Source organism: Serinus canaria, chromosome 4 (assembly GCF_022539315.1).
Source record: "Serinus canaria isolate serCan28SL12 chromosome 4, serCan2020, whole genome shotgun sequence".
Lineage (NCBI taxonomy): Eukaryota > Metazoa > Chordata > Aves > Passeriformes > Fringillidae > Serinus > Serinus canaria.
Window position 1 is genome coordinate 22,153,815 of NC_066317.1, and position 18,752 is coordinate 22,172,566.

Consider the following 18,752-nt stretch of genomic DNA (forward strand, 5'->3'; position numbering starts at 1 on the left):
ACAAGGATTCTGGGAGTTTAGGCTTGCATTCTTCTTCCTTTTGTGAAGCACAGGAAAGAGAGGGTGAAAAAGGACAGAACTGCAAGGAATTGCAATCCTACACAAAAAACTGCCAACTGTATGTCTTACATGGCCTGGGCTGAAAATGGTTATTTCATTGTTACTGGAGGAACTGCGAGGAGATCCAACTAGGTCACCATCTGGAAACTTAAATCTCCTCTTCCCAGCAGCAAGCTTTTTCATTTGTGACATCCAGCTGTAGTTGCCTTGGACTGGTACACTCACTTGACTTTACACGCCTCCTACATTTGTAATTCAACCATCTGAACCACTGAAAAGGAAGGTGTCCAAAATTTGTTTCTTAATGGTATTATGTGGAAAAGCCAGGGGCATGGTACAGCAGGGAGCAGATAAAAGGTGTTTTAAGCTACATTCTTCAGATGCAGAATTTTCATTGTGGTTTCCCAGAAGCTAAGCAGATGAACATGAAAGTTAATTGACTCCAAGCTGCAGAATGCTTTATTAGATGCCTGTTGGAACTCCACCTCTCCCAAAGTAAGCCAATACTAACAGAAAAAGGGTACTGGATGTCACTCACTTCAAAAAATTAGAGATTCAATGATCAGCCGGATAAATTCACAAAGAAAAAAATCATATAGTGATACCAAATACAAAGATACTAATTCTGGATTTGAAAGGTTGGGGATTCATAGCATATTCCCTAAGATTTATCACTATGCACCTGCCTTGTTTCTTACACTTCTCACCAGCTCTCTACCACTGGCCACTTTCTAAGGATATTTACCTGCAACAGACCTATTGCCTAGTCCAGCATGATCACAGGTATGGCCTCTTAGTTGCATATCTAAAAAGCTTTAGTCCTCCTTGGCAGTTTTTAGTATTTTAGTTATTTTCTATATGAGGCAATTCTTCAACCAAGTATAATATTAGATGTCAGAGAGAAGACTGGAATACCTCCCAGCGTATCACCCATAAAAGCTTCAAAACAACTTTTTCTCTAGCCCTGTGCAAGTTTTCATTCTTAAATCCTATCCAAATCCAAGAACATTCCCTTTTATTTTAAATGCAAAATACCTATATTAAGGGAACTGATTAATAGTGAATGTGTCTGGATTTAAAACAATGTTTTAATGCTATATATTTTCATGAAAGTAACAATTTCTTGAAAATTTCAGAGCTACCTTTAATAAGCTCACAAAATTACTTCCAATACTAACCTTTGAAACTTGGGAGGATTTACTCCTTTTGCTTCCAGTTACTCCACTGATGATTATAATTTGTTAGGAACACTGTACAAACAACAACCACATAGACCTCACCCTACTCTCACTGTGAACACCTAGAATTCCTTTTGAAATTTTGTAACAGTTTACAGACCATGAATGACAAACTGCTGGCATTATCTCAGGTTAAGCCAGAAAGAAAATTTTCACTAGACAGATTCATCCCAAAAGTTCAAGAAAAAAACCTCACCTTTATTACCCTTCAGCAAAGTACAGTAGAAATACCATTCCAGACAAACTCTTACTGGGTCATACCAGGCCAGTATTAATGGTTTCGTTTCCTTAACTTTTGTAGTAACTGTAGCTCTGCACATTTCAACACATTCCTGTAGCTCTGCACATTCCTTTCACACTTTAGGCTTTCCTAACTCAGCCTGGCATTGATCAAAGGTACCAGCCTTTGAAAACAATATGGAAATGACAATGTGTCTATAAACTTGAGCTAATTAAGATGAAATATTCCCAAGGGACATTGCTCAGTGTATACAGTAGGTGGTTTTCTTCAGATCTTCAGATTGGGTCTGTCCATAGAAATTACTAATTATGCTAAATACTAATTGCGGAATTGGTGTTTGACGGGGGCACCATTCACAAAAAAAAAAAAAAAAAAAAAAAAAAAAAAAAAAAAAAAAAAAAAAAAAAAACACCCTAAACAGCTTTAAGTCAAGGCAGGAAACCAGTCTGGTGTTTCAGTAGCAAAATGGTTGTCCCAGTCACATCCTCCCCAAGGGAATTTGTTCTCTTCCATATCACTGTTCACCAGCCTCCCAGTCAGTCCACGAAGCCATACCTTACACAGACTTTAAGCTGAGGTAGCTGGCAAGGACACCATCCTCAAATGCCCTCTGGGACAAAATCATCTAAACTCCAAGCTACCTTTGAATTGTATGGCACCCAGGGAGAAATTAAAGATTATTCAAAAATGTCCTTTTATCGCATCTTCCACACCATACAAAACACAGCCAAACATAATTTCAAACAAACGAACAAACAAACAAACAAACCTGCTCTAGGTAAACTGTTAATCCACATAAAGGTAACAGAAATCCAGATTACAGGATCTTTAAAGAAACTTTTTTTTTTCACTTCATTATCATTAACATTTCAACTTGTTTAATAAGAACTGTAGATGCATTGATATATTGTTTCTTCACACAGCACAGGGAAAAATAACAGCAAGATTCTTTCCCCTAGGGAACTTGCACTCTCTTGCACTGAATCTGGTCAGAAGGGAATGCTCAGCACTCTCTTCCAAAACCTTGGAGCAATTTTTGAATTTGGAGGTTAATGTTTCACATAAAGGTATGTGACAATGTAGCAGACTAAAGGTTCAGTGCAATAGCTCAAAGTTCTTCATCTCACTCAGTGGTATGATGAATCTAAAATTAGGGATTGTTAACCTTGACCATTTTTTGTCCCTAAACCACCAGTAAGAATCAGTTTCACAGTACTTTAAAGACTTCCTCCTCAAGGGCAAAAAAAAAAGGTGGCTCTTGTTTACTTTTAACAGTACTGAAATCATTGGCGCTAGCACAAACTACCTACTCATATTGCTTTACCACAAAGTGCTGAAACAATCCAATAGTAGGAAATAAAGGCAATATTCATCAAGTTCTGCACTTACACTGTTTTTACTTTTTCTCTATCAATCACCAAAGCATAAACAAAATAGACCTAGACGTTCAACCCCATTCAGCTGTAAATTGATTTTCAGGCATGATTTATATACACACACCTTTAATGCTTTGTTTACAGAAATTCTTCTATCCAACACACTAGCTTACTTGATAAGACAGCATTATCAGGAATAGAATATATTTAATACAGAAGTCCTTATCTTTAGCCTAAGCTGTTGTTAAAGTTCAGATGCCACTAATAAAATGTGGAGATTTCTTACGTGGCTGCTGGTAGAGCACATCAGTAGTGGTGCTTTAGAGCTGGGCATGAGCAAATCTACATGATAAATCTGGGACACAATGTATCATTAAGTTGCTGTTACTATGTACATGCCTGGCAAAAGCAGGACTCAATACTCAATGAAGTGCTGGGAATCACTGCTTATAAAAAATGACAGTAGTGACCAACTTGTTGCCCAGATTGGTAGCAAGGCCTGCAGAAACAGCCTGCAGAAACCACTGTTTTCTGCAATATTTTAGCACATGTAAAGCTATTTCATACAAGCACACCACTACCCTGCAATTAGAGAGAACACCGTCACAACTGCCTGCTGAGGATGAACTCTGCATCCTTCATCAGCTCAATTCTCTCAGTGCTCCAAGGATTAGAGTCTCATAGAGCTCCTGTTGCTGCAGGGAAGTTATCAGGTAATGGACGGCCAGGAAGACACTTACTCTGAAACACAAATGAGCAGGAACACTCCCTGGTATGCTCCACTGTTCTCTGCCAGAGTTTTTGGTCAGATCACTCTGTCACCCTTTTTGCCAGGTCTTAACTACTTAGGCAACTGAAGTAATTGCTCCAACTCCTTTGAATGACTTTTCAGTGTTTTGTTTGGGGAACCTCTTTGGGCTTTCTCACACATCCTCCTTTTTTTTGTTTGCTTTTTTTTAAAAAAAAAACTACATTGTTTGAAAAACAATTATGCAGCTGCCAACAAGTGATTCCCACTGAAGTCAACAGGATCTGCTCTTATGCAAAGGGTGGTAGTAAGTGCCCAGTCATTTACAGCGCTGAAAGCCTTCACGCTCTATACTCTAAGTGCATGAAGGGCTAAGCAGGGGGCTCATGCAAAATTAATAACACATCAGGAAGTGGAGGAGGGAGAGGGAAGGCACTGAATAATTGATCCACAGTTTGTTTTCTGTGAATTCTGAAACAACTTTATGGATGTTTGTTTTGGTTTTCTTTCGTGTTTGTTTTTTTCCAAGGTAGAAAGTTTTTGAACTAAAGTTCTACTAACAAAACCAAGTGAAACAATGGCAAGAGCGGCCCTTTGATAACAGCAACTTCAGAAAAGTATCTTCCCAGAAAGATAGAAATGGAAAAAAAAACCAAGGCAGGTATTTTTTCAGACAAAAAATGACGACCCTCTCACTTTTGTAAGCTTACATTCTTAAACGCCTTCTGCTTTATGAACAAATGTGTGTATTTCATTCCTCCTTGTTCTGGGAAAAATTACAGGTTTCTCTTCTCATCATCATTTATATGGAAGCCCAATCACATCCCACAAAAGTCCGTTCTTCCATATTATAAAGTCCTTCAAACTCCTCAAGCTAGGAGTCTAATACTGCTCACTTGAACAATTTTGACAACACAGCTACACCAAAAGTATTCCACCCTGCTCCATAAATATCATCCACAGTCATTTTAAGGACATGTTACAGTGGCAGATAGCAACAAGGTAGCCTTTTAGCGTAAGTGAAAATCTGACCCTAGTACACTATGAAGATTTGAATAGCAATACTCACTGGACTTCTGATACATCACCAAAGATACAAAAAAGGACTCCCATCAACTCTCAGCATAAAGTACTTAGGACTTTACAGTATGTTCCTAACTCATCATACAGCAGCAACCATGACCAGCCTATTTAAATTTCAGTCCTGTACTCCAGTCTCAAAACATCAAGATCCTGTGCTTTAACAGCAACAGGCCTTCCATGTGGTGCAAACAGGAGACACAGCACATGCCTCAAATCTCTAATCATCAAGCCATTCTCTAAAATAGCCTCATCAATTCTACCTCACTTGATTCTACATGACTCGGTCCTGCAGCACTTTTTTATGAATTGTTATGAAATGTGAAATACTTCACATCAGAGGCAGGGCTGTGGCTCAGCTTTGATATTCACCAGACTTAAGAGTTTGACACTAACTAAAGAAGGATTATCTCCCACAAGCATTATTTGGGAGGTCTTGCACCAACATGAGGCTTGCTGTTTCACAAGGAGATGCTTGCACATTACCCTGAAAGGGGCACACGTGTTTATGGAACAAAGGTCAAATAGGAACAAGTACTTTATAAAATGGTACAAAAACCAGCCAGTGTTGGGGTTTTACTTCTTCCCCCTTTCCTGCAGTCATTTGGCTGGACTCCAGTAACAGAGTCCACAAACTGCCTCTCTCGTAGCATGACACAGTGACTACACAGAGGTTCCTGTAAGCTTTCTACTCCAGGGGTAAGAACAGACACAGATACACAGAGAGCCACAGAAAGGGCTTCCTCAGAGAATGGAACAGAGAAAACAGCCTCTGCAAGCTGGAGTAGAGCACAAACTGAAAGGAGGGCAAAACCAACAAGAATAGGATATTTACAAAGGGCATGGTGATTTCTCTAGGCAGTAGTGAGCTGCTATTGACATAAAAACCACAAATGGAATACTTCACCACGGTCATTTAAAAGGCATGACATCTAAAACAATATATGAAATACTGGATGATGGAGAGTTCACTAAAAATCCTACACACACCCCTATTTCTGGGATGGGGAAGTTGAAGATGAAAGCTACTGCAGCCCACAGCCGTCCTTTTCCCTCTGTCAGAGGTCAGCCCCACTGCAGGACACCTGATAGGATCATGAATCTATGGGGCAGAGAAGAGTATTCAAAGCAATTAAAATGGCCAAATGGGAGTCACAACTCATTCACCTGCTACATGGCACAAACCCTTGAGTGTCAGTCTCATCAGGATTTGGACTGATTTTCTTTAATATTAAAAGTTATTAGCTGCATCCACTCAGGAGCTGCTTCTTCTCCCACAGGTATAAACATGGTTTAGGAAAAATGTAGGAAAGCAGAAGCCAACAAGGATATAAACCATGTAAAAATTTAATTGCCTCACGTTCCTGAGTCAAATACACACTTATCTGCATGAAAGAAGTTTCTGCAGAATAAAACATTGATTCAAATATCACCACAAACCTTTGGACTACGCAGGCAGTGGTTTTGTCTATCTTCAAAACAAAGAATACAAAAAGAAAGCAATGTTTTCAAACCACACCCAGCCCCACAGAGCTGAAGTGGGAATGCTACTTGTGACCATGCCAGAGCTCCCAGCAGGAGAAGAGCAGTAGAATACAGTCAGAGGAAGCAAAAGTCCTTCTCTGCATGCAACAGCAGTTAGACAGATTTCCAGTCCCTTCAAGTCCTGCTTTTAGGTACATAAATTAATAAACTTCTGCTCTAGCAAATCAGAATTAATTTTTTAAGTACTGTGTTATTTTGTGTACGTATTGTGTATTTATATGAGTGTGTGTATATATACATATATGTATGCATAGTGTTATATATATATATATATATAAAATAAATGCATAAATGCATACAAACCTTTTGTATATAACAAGCCACCAGAAAGGACACTACTTGGGAATGGATAATCATGACAAACTATCTCATTTCCCATCTAGCAGGCCACTCCAACGAAGGTTTAGCACTATTAGAGGGAGTGGCACAGTGCTTGGAATAACATTTATGGGAAGGAAAAGAAACCAGAGGTAAATGATGCAGCCGTCCACTTAAGTTCAAATTCAGTTCACATTGCAATAACCTTGGAAGACAACCTCTGCTTTTTGTTTTTCTGACATCACTGAGCAAGCAGGCGTAAACACATAATCACCATAACTCTTCCAAAAACAGTGAAGATCAAAGAGCATCAGAGGGGTAGCACCTACATAACAGTGCTCACTGGAGTGAGGTAACTCTTGCCTCAGCACCATGTCTTACATCTCTGTGCACACCATACTCCAAAACCACTTTACTTAGAACTGAAACAGGCCACGCTTGTACAATCACTTTAAGCTGATCTATGCAGAGAAAGGAGGAGCTGGTCATACCATCTTCCCACACTTCATTCTTGGAGGCAAACAGCAAATCAAGAGAAATTGACCCAGATGTGAAAGTTCTCAGCCAGATCTGGTAACTGACTGCTGTCGGTCCACTGAAGCTGCATTAATACATTTGGCTCTGCAGCCTTGTGCCAACCTCAGCCGGCTGCTCTTTCCTGCTCTCATTTTGATACCAGAATTTGCAAGGCCCCAGATGAAAACCAATTCTGAAAAGTTCCTACAACCAAAGTGGGAAGTGGTCCTGCAACAGAAACAGGTCCTCCTAAGCATTCAGAGATGAAAAAAAAATTGAGCTAGGCAGCAGTTCACATCCCTCCTTAATGGCCACAGAACAAAAAAGAAACAAGAGATTGGTTGTGATATCAAGCAATACTCATTAAAAACTGGACCATAGTTATTTTTTAACTGCAATCCTATATGTTTTATATTTATATTTTTATAGTCTTCACAAGCCAGATGGATGAATTTCCATCTAGAAATTAATTGGATAACTGTTTGGAAAATAGGAATTTTAATTTTACAAGTCTTACCTCTTGTTTTTAATTATTTTAATTATAGATTTAATTATTGTTGGACTGACTGAGTTCACACATATTCCTTTAGACATATACCCATGTGAACTGGCAGTCACGAAGATAATTTCTACAAAATGCTATCTATATCTACATGGAACAGGGAATCTTTCTGGTTTTATATTTAAATGTCAAAAATTAAAATTAAAAAATCTGAAACTCTTTCTCTGTGCACAGTACAACACCTCTCCGAGCTGAGAGGTGCCCGGGGTTACTTGGCAACCCTTCTTTATGACCTGGGAGGACCCACTGCTTTGAAATGCCACCATTTCCAAATTCTGCGCTCCAGTCTGAAACACTCAAATCACATGGCATTGCAGAGACATCTTCCACAAGGTGACACAGTTGACTGAAGCCCAGCACAAAGCAACAAAACAGTTGCCATTATCTGGGAACCTTTTTCCTCAGTGTCTCTGCTCCTACATAAAAACCACTTACAGCACATAGAGGGAACTCCCTTCAAGCTTTTTAAATCCCAAGATTTTTAAACCACAGCACACTGCAAAACAGAATGTAGCAGAAGAGATGCAGTTCAATCAGAGGGAAGCACACAGAACTTAGCCTCACAAGGGTAAGTATATGCCCTACACACGTAAGCAAAGCAAAGGTATCCAACAGGGAGAACCTGTGGTGCAGGCCTGGACAAAATGACAGGCACCAGGTAGATCTGCTTGGGGTGACATCCCACACACAGCGCTGCTGCACCTTTGATTGGGGCACCTGAGCTCAACTAGAGAACCTGCCCTCTTGACACAGAGAAAATCCTGACACAAACTAATGTTCCACATCATGTAAGATTAGCCCCTAAATCAACAAAAATTAGGCTGGACTCTCATCAAGGGTAATCCACTAACACTAGGAAACACCCCACAGGCCAAGTTCCTGCAAGCATCCTTGCAGTATCACTTATTTCATACTCAGTACCCTATAAGAATAGCCTACTAGAAGCAATGACAGCAGACACACTCAGGTTATAACTCAGCAATATCATGTTGATGAAGTGAGCAAAACAGAAGCCTCTACGAATCAAAAATATTGTACATATCTAAAGATACCTAGTCTTCTTTTAATGCCTTCTTTTTTAAATTCAATACCACAAAGAAGAACTAAACACTTTTAGATATAATGTTACTTGCTTATTGAGGAGAAAGAGAACCCATTTATGCAAAAGTTCCTATAATTCTTTGGTTGTTTTTCCCTGTAAGAAGTTTTGCTGTTGGGAAAACCAGGAGGCAACAGGAACAGAATAGGTACATGAAGTGTTTTCATAATATTTTCTTGCTTTGCTGCAAAAGGAAAAAAGCTCTTCTGTCACCACACATCAGGAACGTTGCTTGAAATGGTTTTCAATATGATTTGATGTAACAGAGTCTTCACTAGGAGCAGAGGGATTTTCAAGGCCTTGAAGAGGCATATTGATTTTACCCAGTTCTGTGGAAAATTGACAGTTCATTCATAAGATCCTGTGTGTGTGATGAAATACTTATTCTAAATGCTGTCCAGAGGAAAGTGACTGGAAAGCTGAAACATTAGCTGAAGAATCCGATGTAGAGACTGATGTGTATTAAGATAAATACTGCTACAGCCTCATTTCATTTATAAAGCTAAAAGAAGTAGGATCTGACTGGTTTTAGCATCTCTGCAAGTCAGGCCATCTGGAGGTTATATGAGATCACACTGAGTCAGAGTTTGATACCAAATCAAGCACCCCTGACTGCAAGCCTCAGTTTGCTTGTGACATTTTTAAATGCCAGCATACGGAGAAGGCTGAACTGCTCTAGATCTCTGTGTATGTTACAGAAGCAGCTACACTGAGCACTGTGCCAACAGGGACATCCACCCACACCAACCCTTATACCTGCACAAAATACTGCTGAAATCAGGGAAAACCTGTATTCACTGAGAACCACATGTGAGAGACTGGAAGGACTCTGGCTCAAAGTATTTTGGGTGCACGTGTAGGAGAGTAGGTAGGTCAGGCTTTGCTCTGGAGAGGTGATGCCCTGCTCTGCACACACACATCCCCCTCTGGGCCTGTTTCCCAGCCACACAGTGGGCACCACTTCCTGCCACACCACAGGCAACGCTCCTCACCCCAGCCCTGGAGCCCAGCCTAGCCCCAGAGGGGACAGATGACCTTAAGTCCAACCTGGGAGAAGGGCCCAGGAAGCCAAAGGGCACTAAACTGAAGCATGAGGCAAGCACAGGTCTTGACCTTATCTTCTCTTGGAATTTCTCTCATCTGAACACTGCTGGAACTAGGAGAGGGAGCCATACTTGTTCTTTTCTGTATCTTTTCAGTCTTTCTCTCTTCCTCTTTCTTTTTCTAACTCTCTCTTCTCAGAGCTTTGAGTAACCTAAAATCAGATGGCTTGGAGTTGCTAAGTTGAATGGGCTAAGTCAATGCTTCGTGAAGTGTTTTATGTTGAATGAATGCTGCTCTAAACTTTTGCCACAGTTCTCCGATATCTCTGAAGTTACCAATGAAGATTTTTGTTGTTATGACCTCTTGACAACATTTTGTCAGTATTTCTCCTGTGCATCTAACTCAAAGTATGTGAAAAACTGTAAAGCCTTTCAGGAGTCTCACCCAGCAAGTGTTCTTTGGAGCCCTGCATCACAAGATAGAATATTCTGAGGCAGGAGCAGCAGCACAATCAAAAAAAAAGGGATGTTTTCCAAATTCATTTGACAGTACAATGAAATAGTAACAGATCATTCTTTACTCATTTAAGGCCTAATGTATTGCTGGATTTTGCACTGTAAAACTGTCATGAAGTACAATTCAGTACATTCATTAAAAATTGGATAAGCTTTTTTTGTTTTAATTCTTTACTGCATTTTTAACAATATTTTCTAATTTTTAATGAGGAACAGACAAATTGTACATGAGTACAAAGTCACTATAAAATTCAAGCTAATGGAAAAGTCAAATATGAAAAAGTTTAAAATAGCACCATACTGGAAGATACTTTTATGGCTAATGTTGACAGTGACTTCTGGGTCATCTCTAACAGAGCTGGATTACTTCATGAGCTGTTCAGCTCCTTGCTCTCCTGTCTACATCAATAAAACAATTACAGTCCTGTTGACAGGCTACCAGCCATGCATTTGAGAAGCATACTGCATATTTTGGGCAAAACAAGGCTCCCCTACAGAACTATAGTTAAAAACCAGAATTTCCTAACTGATAGAATTAGGTCAAGTGATTTTTTTTGGGTCAAAAATATTTTCTCTCACCTCTGGTTTTAACTGAAAGCAAAACATTATATTCTAAATGCCCATAGCAAATCTTCACAGGTTACTGCTTTTGGTTAATGGAATATGAACTGATGAAGTATTCGGCCTGAGCACTTAACAACACATCAGCTTCTTGCTCCAAATTTATAACTTGTAGCAGCCCTGGTGCCAAAACCAGTTTATATTTCTTTTTCATCACAGACTTCAAAATGTCTGTTTCTGGAATGGGACTCAAGAAAAAATGAATTTCACTAACTGTAAGCTCAAGTTTCTCATCCTCTACTAATCGTTAACTTGCATCTTAGAGAGTTAGATGAATAAAGAACAAATTAAAGTTCACTAAGAAGTACATCAGGATTATTGTAATCTATAGATTTAGGTTTAAGAAAGCATTCTTAAGTAACAAATTACATACATACTTTCAAACTCCTGTCCACTGCAGAGGATAGAGAAGTTCCTCACATTTTTCTTCTTACTACTCTCCACACAAAAACAACAACAACCAAAAAAACCAAACAAGTAAAAAAAAACCTGAACTCCACCACCCCCCTCCAAATAAAACTTTCTCTCCCACATTTTCCATCTAAAAATTATCCTACATCAACTGTACCTAGTATGTAATTTTTCTGTTTGTTTGTTTACAAGAACATATCTTCTGGGTTCCTATCTGGAAAAAGAAAGCCTTTCTTCCCTGGAACAGCTCATGCCTTCCCTACATGCCTATTACATCTTACACTGCAGCTGAATATGTCTATACCTAATAAATACACCAAAAAGTTCACAGTGCAAAAGCTGCCTTATTAGAATTAAGGTAGCACATCCACCTTCAAATTCAGTGTTGCAGAACATTAATTTGTTGCTTTTATTACGGAAATATCATCCACATGCAACAAGGGCAGTGGGATTAGGAGCAGTGCTAACTTCTTTTCACACACACAAATATCCGTAAGATGTTTCACTGGCACAAGTATTCTGTTGGGGCTGCCTGTGCTCTGCGTGCCATTCACATGGATCGGCTCTTCTCTGACTGACACATTGAAAATTCAAAATTGACTCTTCATACTTTGAGATAGATGCGCCACCAGAAAATGTACTGTGACAATTCAATCAAGGTGGAAGACTGGCAAATATATTTACCAAATTCATCTTTAACACAGAAGGAAAGTATATAAGCTTCACGATAGTTCACATAATATTCACTTGAAGCACATTGACATCAAACAAGAGAAGCCACACAATTAATCACAATGGGTTTTCTCTAGTTCTAGTTCCCTTACACTTCTTCAATCTTTTAGAAACTAGAAACATCAAGTAACTTGAAACAGTAGCACATTTATAAACACCCAATTTTGGCAAAACAAATCTTTAAGAGAAAAGAATTGTTTCTCCCAAGTTCCTCAGCTATTTCTTTTTATATTACCAATGATACAGCTTACCACCAAGTTGTGAGGGAACACATGGCAAGGAAAATTTTTATTCTAAGAATGACCTCTACAGATCTGAAGAAAGTCCCCAAAGCCAGCAGTTACTAAATTTTTATATGCATTTGAAAGACTGAGGCTACATCTGCTGAAAGAGACACTGAGGAATTCAAGAATGCCAACCTCACAATAATGCATCTATTTCATCAATATATACACCCCCGCCTTTCACTGTTACAAACCAGTGGAGTACTTACTTGCCCAAAACAAAAATTGTTCTGTTTCTGGCAAGACCACTGGTGGAATGCTTATCTATGCTTCATCTGTGCTATGAAGAAATGTAAAATAAAAAAAGTCATTTGATCATAAAAGGGGGAGGGGAGGGAAATGAACAGAATGCTTCCACTTCCACTGCAAGAACATCCTCCCAATGCAAATTTTTAAAGATCAAATGCTACAGAATGCATTTTAAAATTGCACAGAACAAGCTTCACATTGATTTGCTTGGGTTTTTTTTTAAGCACTGTGGCAAGGGAAAAATTATAAAATCAAAACTTCCTTGAGCATATCTGAAAAACAGCTGACATCAGAGAATTATCCTCTCCCCCTTTGAAAAACAAACTACCAACAACGTACAGAATTTAATAAGCGATCTATTGGTTGTCCTTTAAAGGTCAGTGCACTTGTCCAACATTTTTCCTGTAGCAAACTTACATAACCTTATTTTCTTTCTGCTACCTTTCTGTAATTCAGAAGACTATCTAGATTCCCATATGGTTGCCATCAAATACAGCAGATGCCAAGCAAATTAAAACACAAGTTATGATTCGTAATATGCTGATGTATCATAATTGCAGCATAGCTCATAACTTAGAGTGAATCACCAGCTAAAGTAAAAGTTTCTGAGGTGTCAGTCTTTTTATATCTTTACAATTAGACCAGGTTCAGTGGAACCAAGTGTGGATTGACAGTTAGAACTTAACAGTAGTATACATCCACGGTTTCCATCAAGTATAAAAAAAAAGCAGAGAGAACAATTAAAAACATCTACTGGAACTAAAAGTAAGCCTAAAACTGTCTTCCCAAAGTAAGGGGGAAAGAGAGGGAAGTAGTTCTTGCCTTTTGTGAAGCGGGTGGCCTACTTTGACCTTTTGCACCATACCTTTGTTATCATTCTGCGTGGAAGCTGAAGGGGGAAGGAGGCATTGTTTGTTTGCTTGCTTTGAATACAGGAAAGTGTTCTGTAACCTCACACTACACTTTATGCTTTACGGAGGCAAGAGCAGAAAGGCTCATGAAGAAGCCGCGTATATGGCAGCAGCTGCCAGCCGGGAAAGGTGGCACACAGAGCACGTGCTGCTTTAGCACCGGCAGAACGGCAGTGGAGCCAAAGCAAGGTGTGTGCTCAACCGGCAGCACGGCAAAGGGAAACACTACACCGGCTTCCAGCTTCAGACTGAGATGCATCTGTGCCTATTAGCTCTTTGTCCCTAAATATTACTTCGGTGACTGCACAATGAGCTTTCCTTTTCCTCACCAGCATAGCAGTCTCATAAAATAAGCTCTTCTGAACATTTCCAGAGTATTTACCAACTTTAACACTGAATTGCCACAAGAAATTAAGCCTGCAAATATATCTAGAACATCAATAACGCATAGACTCAGCAGACAATATTGTCTTCTACAACAGTATGAAACACATATTTAGGTAAGAATACATTACCTGGGCTGGTGCAAGCCTGAGAACTACCTCCTGTCACCTTTAGTCACAACTACACACACGGCACTGGAGTGCAATTTTTCCACATTCATTATCCTCATAATTCTGATGTGGTTTTTAAGGCCTGAAATACGTGACCAGCAGAAAATCAAAAAGACAAAAGGGTCTGGCCATTTGTTTTGCCCCTATTCTGTGGTATTTAAAGCCTCAGATTTTTGTAATAACTTCAGTTTAAGTAAAGTAGCAAGTACAATCATTCCCTGAATAATTTCAGCAGATCTGTAATATTCTGCTATTCAAAGCACTGACAATTTTCTTGTCAAAATCATTACTCTTCCAACTCAGTTATCTTTATTTTTAGTCCATTGTTTTTATGATGCAGAATAGAGGTATTTTCTTTGTTTACATCAACATTTTAAAAGGTTGTGTTAAAACCACTATATAATAATGCTCAGGTAGAAAGCCTAACAAGGTGTGCTCTCTGTTTGCAAGATCCTGGAAAGTGTCATGGGGTTAGGATGATGACCTCTTCATCATTTCGGTCTATCTACAATGACTTAGTGGCTCTCTTTGATTATCACTTTCTGTAAACAACCAACTGAATTTGCAACTTTCATTTACAGCTTTTCTGGCCCAGTCATTGAAGAGCTTGCTATTACTTCAGTAAAAATAATATTAACACGTATTCACCAACAATATCTGCCTATGTTTTCACTCTAAATCATGAGAGATGTGGTAATAAATGCAGGCTTTCTCATAAAGAGATTACAATATTCTAAAGAAATTACTAAATTCTCAAAGTACTTGGTCTTCATGAATTTCAAGAAGTTTAGCCAGGAACACAAATGAGATAATTAGCGTTTTGCAAAAGAGGAAATCTGCAAGCAAGGGTCTCACATCAAGCAACTGGCAGACTGGTGATATACAGTTATATTTTTCAGGCTTTCGGATCAGCATTCCAGCAGTATAAAGCCTTTGGCCCATTCAGTATACAACACAGGCACACTTGCCATCATGCAGCAGCTAAGCCGCAGCAGAGCAAGAAAAAGACTAGTTACAGAAAAACCTCAAACATAACCACTTCCCCAACTTGCACCATCCACACATTCACCTTCAGAGAATAAAATGAAGGAAATTACAGGATATAGACTTTCTGAGACACTGACAGTGTCTGAAAGAGCAAGTTAACATGGTTCTATGTATTCCACCGTAATCTCCCTCTCTCAATCCAAGGACACAGCACACAAATGTTCCTCACACTACTTGCTCCCTGCTGAAAAATATCTATGTTCACAGCAACATATGCCCAGCAAAATCAAACCAAAGAAACAGACAAGGGCAAAGAACCATGGCAAACTCAACCAACGAAACCTGAGCCAAGGTACAACCACATCAGCTCTGTAGGGTAAAAATACTACAAAGCTCGCTACCGTTCATCCCCGGGGGTCGGTCTGGGGCCAAGTAAACACTGACATAAAGCCACAGTCAGCTTCACTCTGGCACCATACCTCCTTGTTTAAGTAATACAGTATGAAAGTGGACTTAATCAAAATTCCCATCCTTTCAAAGCATCTTCTTCAGATATGTTTATTTTCCGGGAACACAGACCTGAGGCTAGCTATGGATACCGGCTATCCGTGCAACCACTGACCTCTGCCCTCCCCAAGGGGACAAACAGAAGCCCAGCACTGCCCAAAAGGTTTCTCTCCTCTGTTCTTCCCTACCTTCATCTGTAACCTTCAAGGTGGTGTTGGGGCTTTTTTACCCAATTCTCCTTTCTAGTCCAAACAAGCACTATACCAAATATGCATTCAACTTGCTTCCAAAAGCCCTCAAAAACACATCCACACTATCTGGGTTTGATGCAGAGCTGGACTCGATGATCCTGGTAGGTCCTTCCAATTCAGAATATTCTGTGAATCTGTCAAGGTGGGTTTGTGCATGTTTCTCATTGCTCTGTGGAATACCTCATTCCAGGGGGAATTGTACATGCAAGAGCCTTCACCTGACTTTAACATTCTGTGCAGTGAGAAGATCTCACCACTCACGTGTGTGAGAATGCTCACCTCACCCCACCTTCCCCCTGTAGTTATGAAATTTGGCATGAACATCCATAAACAGCTGCTTCTCTTTCAAATCCAAAACATTGAGAAGATGCTAGAAGTACTGTTACAGGCAGGTTACATTTCACTGTGCAGTTCTGCCTACTCCACAGCCGGTGGGCAATGGTGCAACAAGATACTGTGCAGGCAGATCAAGCAGCGAAGCCAGGAATCCCAACAAATGCCCAAACAGGCCTCCTACGGACTTCCACTTTAGGTATGGGTGGAAATACCCTTTCCCCCCTCCTCCATCCTATTATTGCTGCTACTACTATGTGTTAATGGCTAATCATAATAAACCTGAGCCATACACAACTTCATCATTGTGAAATCATTAAACAGAACTATGCAGAAAACCTGAGCTGAGATTCTTTCTATTATTTGCATCGAACAGGGATGGCAGCGTGAAAACATGCAGATCAATTCGTTCTCCAGGCCTGGGTGCCTGGTTGCTCTCTTCCTCTCCCACCACAAAGCAGAGATGGGGGAAGGAAGGAGGGAACACGAAAAAAGGAAAAGACGGGGAGGTGGGAAAAAGGCACGAAATCCGCTTCGTACTAACAACAAAAGCAATTAGGAGGGCCGGAAGGGAAGAGAACCGGCACCCTCGGGAGGTGGAGGAATGCAGCACCACAACTTGCCCGGGGAAGGGCTGACCGGGGCGGTCGGGTCGGAGGCGGCGGCACCCCTGGCCTTGCACCCGCGCCTCATCTAAAATGTCCCCGCGGCCTCACGCCGGGCTGTCACACGTCCCTGCCGCTCCTGGCCGTGCCCAGTGCCCAGCCCGGGAGCGGCTGCGGCCGGGGAGGAGGAGGAAGAAGCAGAGGAAGACACGAAACCGGCCCCACTTACCCAGAAAATGACATTGAAGCCAAAGATGAAATATTTGATGCAACAACTGACTTCAGGCCCCTTGTAGTGCTTTCCGGACATCCTCTGCGCTCATGAAGACGCTTTGCTCGCAGCCAGGGTGAGAACCAGAGGGGGAGGGGGAGAATTGAAAAAAAAAAAAAAAACAGAACAACAAACAAAAAGGAGAAAGACTAGGAGGAGGGGTCTGGGAAGACTGGAAGGAGGGTGGGGGCAAGACTATGAGGAGGGGTCCAGGGACGGCGCGGCGAGCAGAGCTCAGGGCCGGCTCCGCGCCGCGGGGAGATGCTGCAGGAGCGGCGCGGCGGCGGGTCGGCTCCGACTTGCCGGGCGCCGGGGATGGCCGGCGAGCAGCTGCCACCTCCTCCTCCTCCTCCTCTTCTCCCGCATGGAGGAGGCCCCGACTGCTCGCGGCGGGAGGCAGGAGAGAGCGACAAGGAGCGGGGCGGCCGCCGAGAAAGGGGCCGCCGGGGCAGGATCGGCCCGGGCAGAGGCCGGAGCCGCGCGCCCCCTCAGCGCCAAGGGGCCGCCGCGCGCGTTCCGCCCCGCCCCGCGGCGTGATTGGCACCGCTCCCCGCCAATCCGACCGCGCAAGGGCCCCCGGCGCTGGGGGCGGGGCGGGAGCGGCCCTGAGGCTCCGCCCGGGCCGGGCGTGCCAGGCTGAGGGGCTCCAGCCCCCTGTCCCTCTGGTCTCCCGTCCCTCCGGCCGCCCGGCCCTCCAGTCCGGCCGCCCGCGGTGATCACAGGCTGGGGAATACCAAGCCAACAAGTACTGGCCTCGCCTGGCACAGAGAAGAGCGCTCCGCAGAAGGGGAGCTGCCAGAAGGGCAGTGCCGGTTCGAGGCTGGCTGCGGTAATGAGGAGGAGCAAAACCGTAATAGCACCGTGCAGGTTGTTCTCAATGGGCGCCGTCAGATCGCCTCCTGCATGATCTCGTATGCGCCACACGAGCAGGAATGCATGAAGAATCATTTTACAATGATTGCTAGGGTTTATATTTTAACATCCCCTGAGTTTATACTGAACCTGACAGCCACAAAGTTACGGGGCTTAGTTGTATTCATAAGCTTTGGGATTCAGAGTGCACATAGTCTGGCATTTACAGCATAATTAGTAGGTTTTCTTTGCTGAAGGATGTCGTCTTTTCAATGGATCAAGCCTTCAAAGTTTCCTGATTCAATGGATCAAGCCTTCAAAGTTTCCTTTCTCAAGAGAGAGGCTGGAGAGCAGGAGGCTCAGGGGTGACCTTATCACTCTCTACAGCTCCCAGAAACCAGGTTGCGCCAGGTGTGACAGGATGAGAGGAAATGGCCTCAAGCTGTGCCAGGGGAGGTTTAGGTTTGACATCAGAAGGAATTCCTTCACAAAAAGAGTTGTTTAACATTGGAATGGGCTGCCCGGGGAGGTGGCGGACTCACCGCCCCGCCCCCGGAGGTGTTTAAGGAAAGACTGGATGTGGCACTCAGTGCCACGATCTGGTTGACAAGGTTGGGATTGGTGAAAGTTGGTCTCAGTCTTGGAGGTCTTTTCCAACCTAATTGATTCTGTGTTTGTGTGATTCTGCAAATATACCTTTTGATTCAATAGATGGAAGATTTCTTTATAATAAAATACATTTCCCATCTCTAAAGGATTGCAAGGTAACACACTTCAGAAACATGATACTGATAGAACTACGGAAGATAGTCTTAATTCAAGATCACATCATATCAGTTATG

General features: G+C 41.7%; 1 protein-coding gene across 3 annotated transcripts in view; it reads right to left on the reverse strand.

Moving 5' to 3' along the window:
- The window catches only part of TSPAN5 (tetraspanin 5), an 82,456-nt gene extending 65,291 nt beyond the window's left edge, over positions 1-17,165 (reverse strand). For all 3 annotated transcript variants that reach the window (XR_007777519.1, XM_009101293.4, XM_050974063.1), the window contains exon 1: positions 17,017-17,165. Coding sequence is in view for 2 of the 3 variants with exons in the window: in XM_009101293.4 (XP_009099541.1) it covers positions 17,017-17,097 (81 nt within the window). In the remaining variant the exon portion in view is untranslated. The remainder of the gene's footprint in view (positions 1-17,016) is intronic.
- Positions 17,166-18,752: the final 1,587 nt, after the last annotated feature.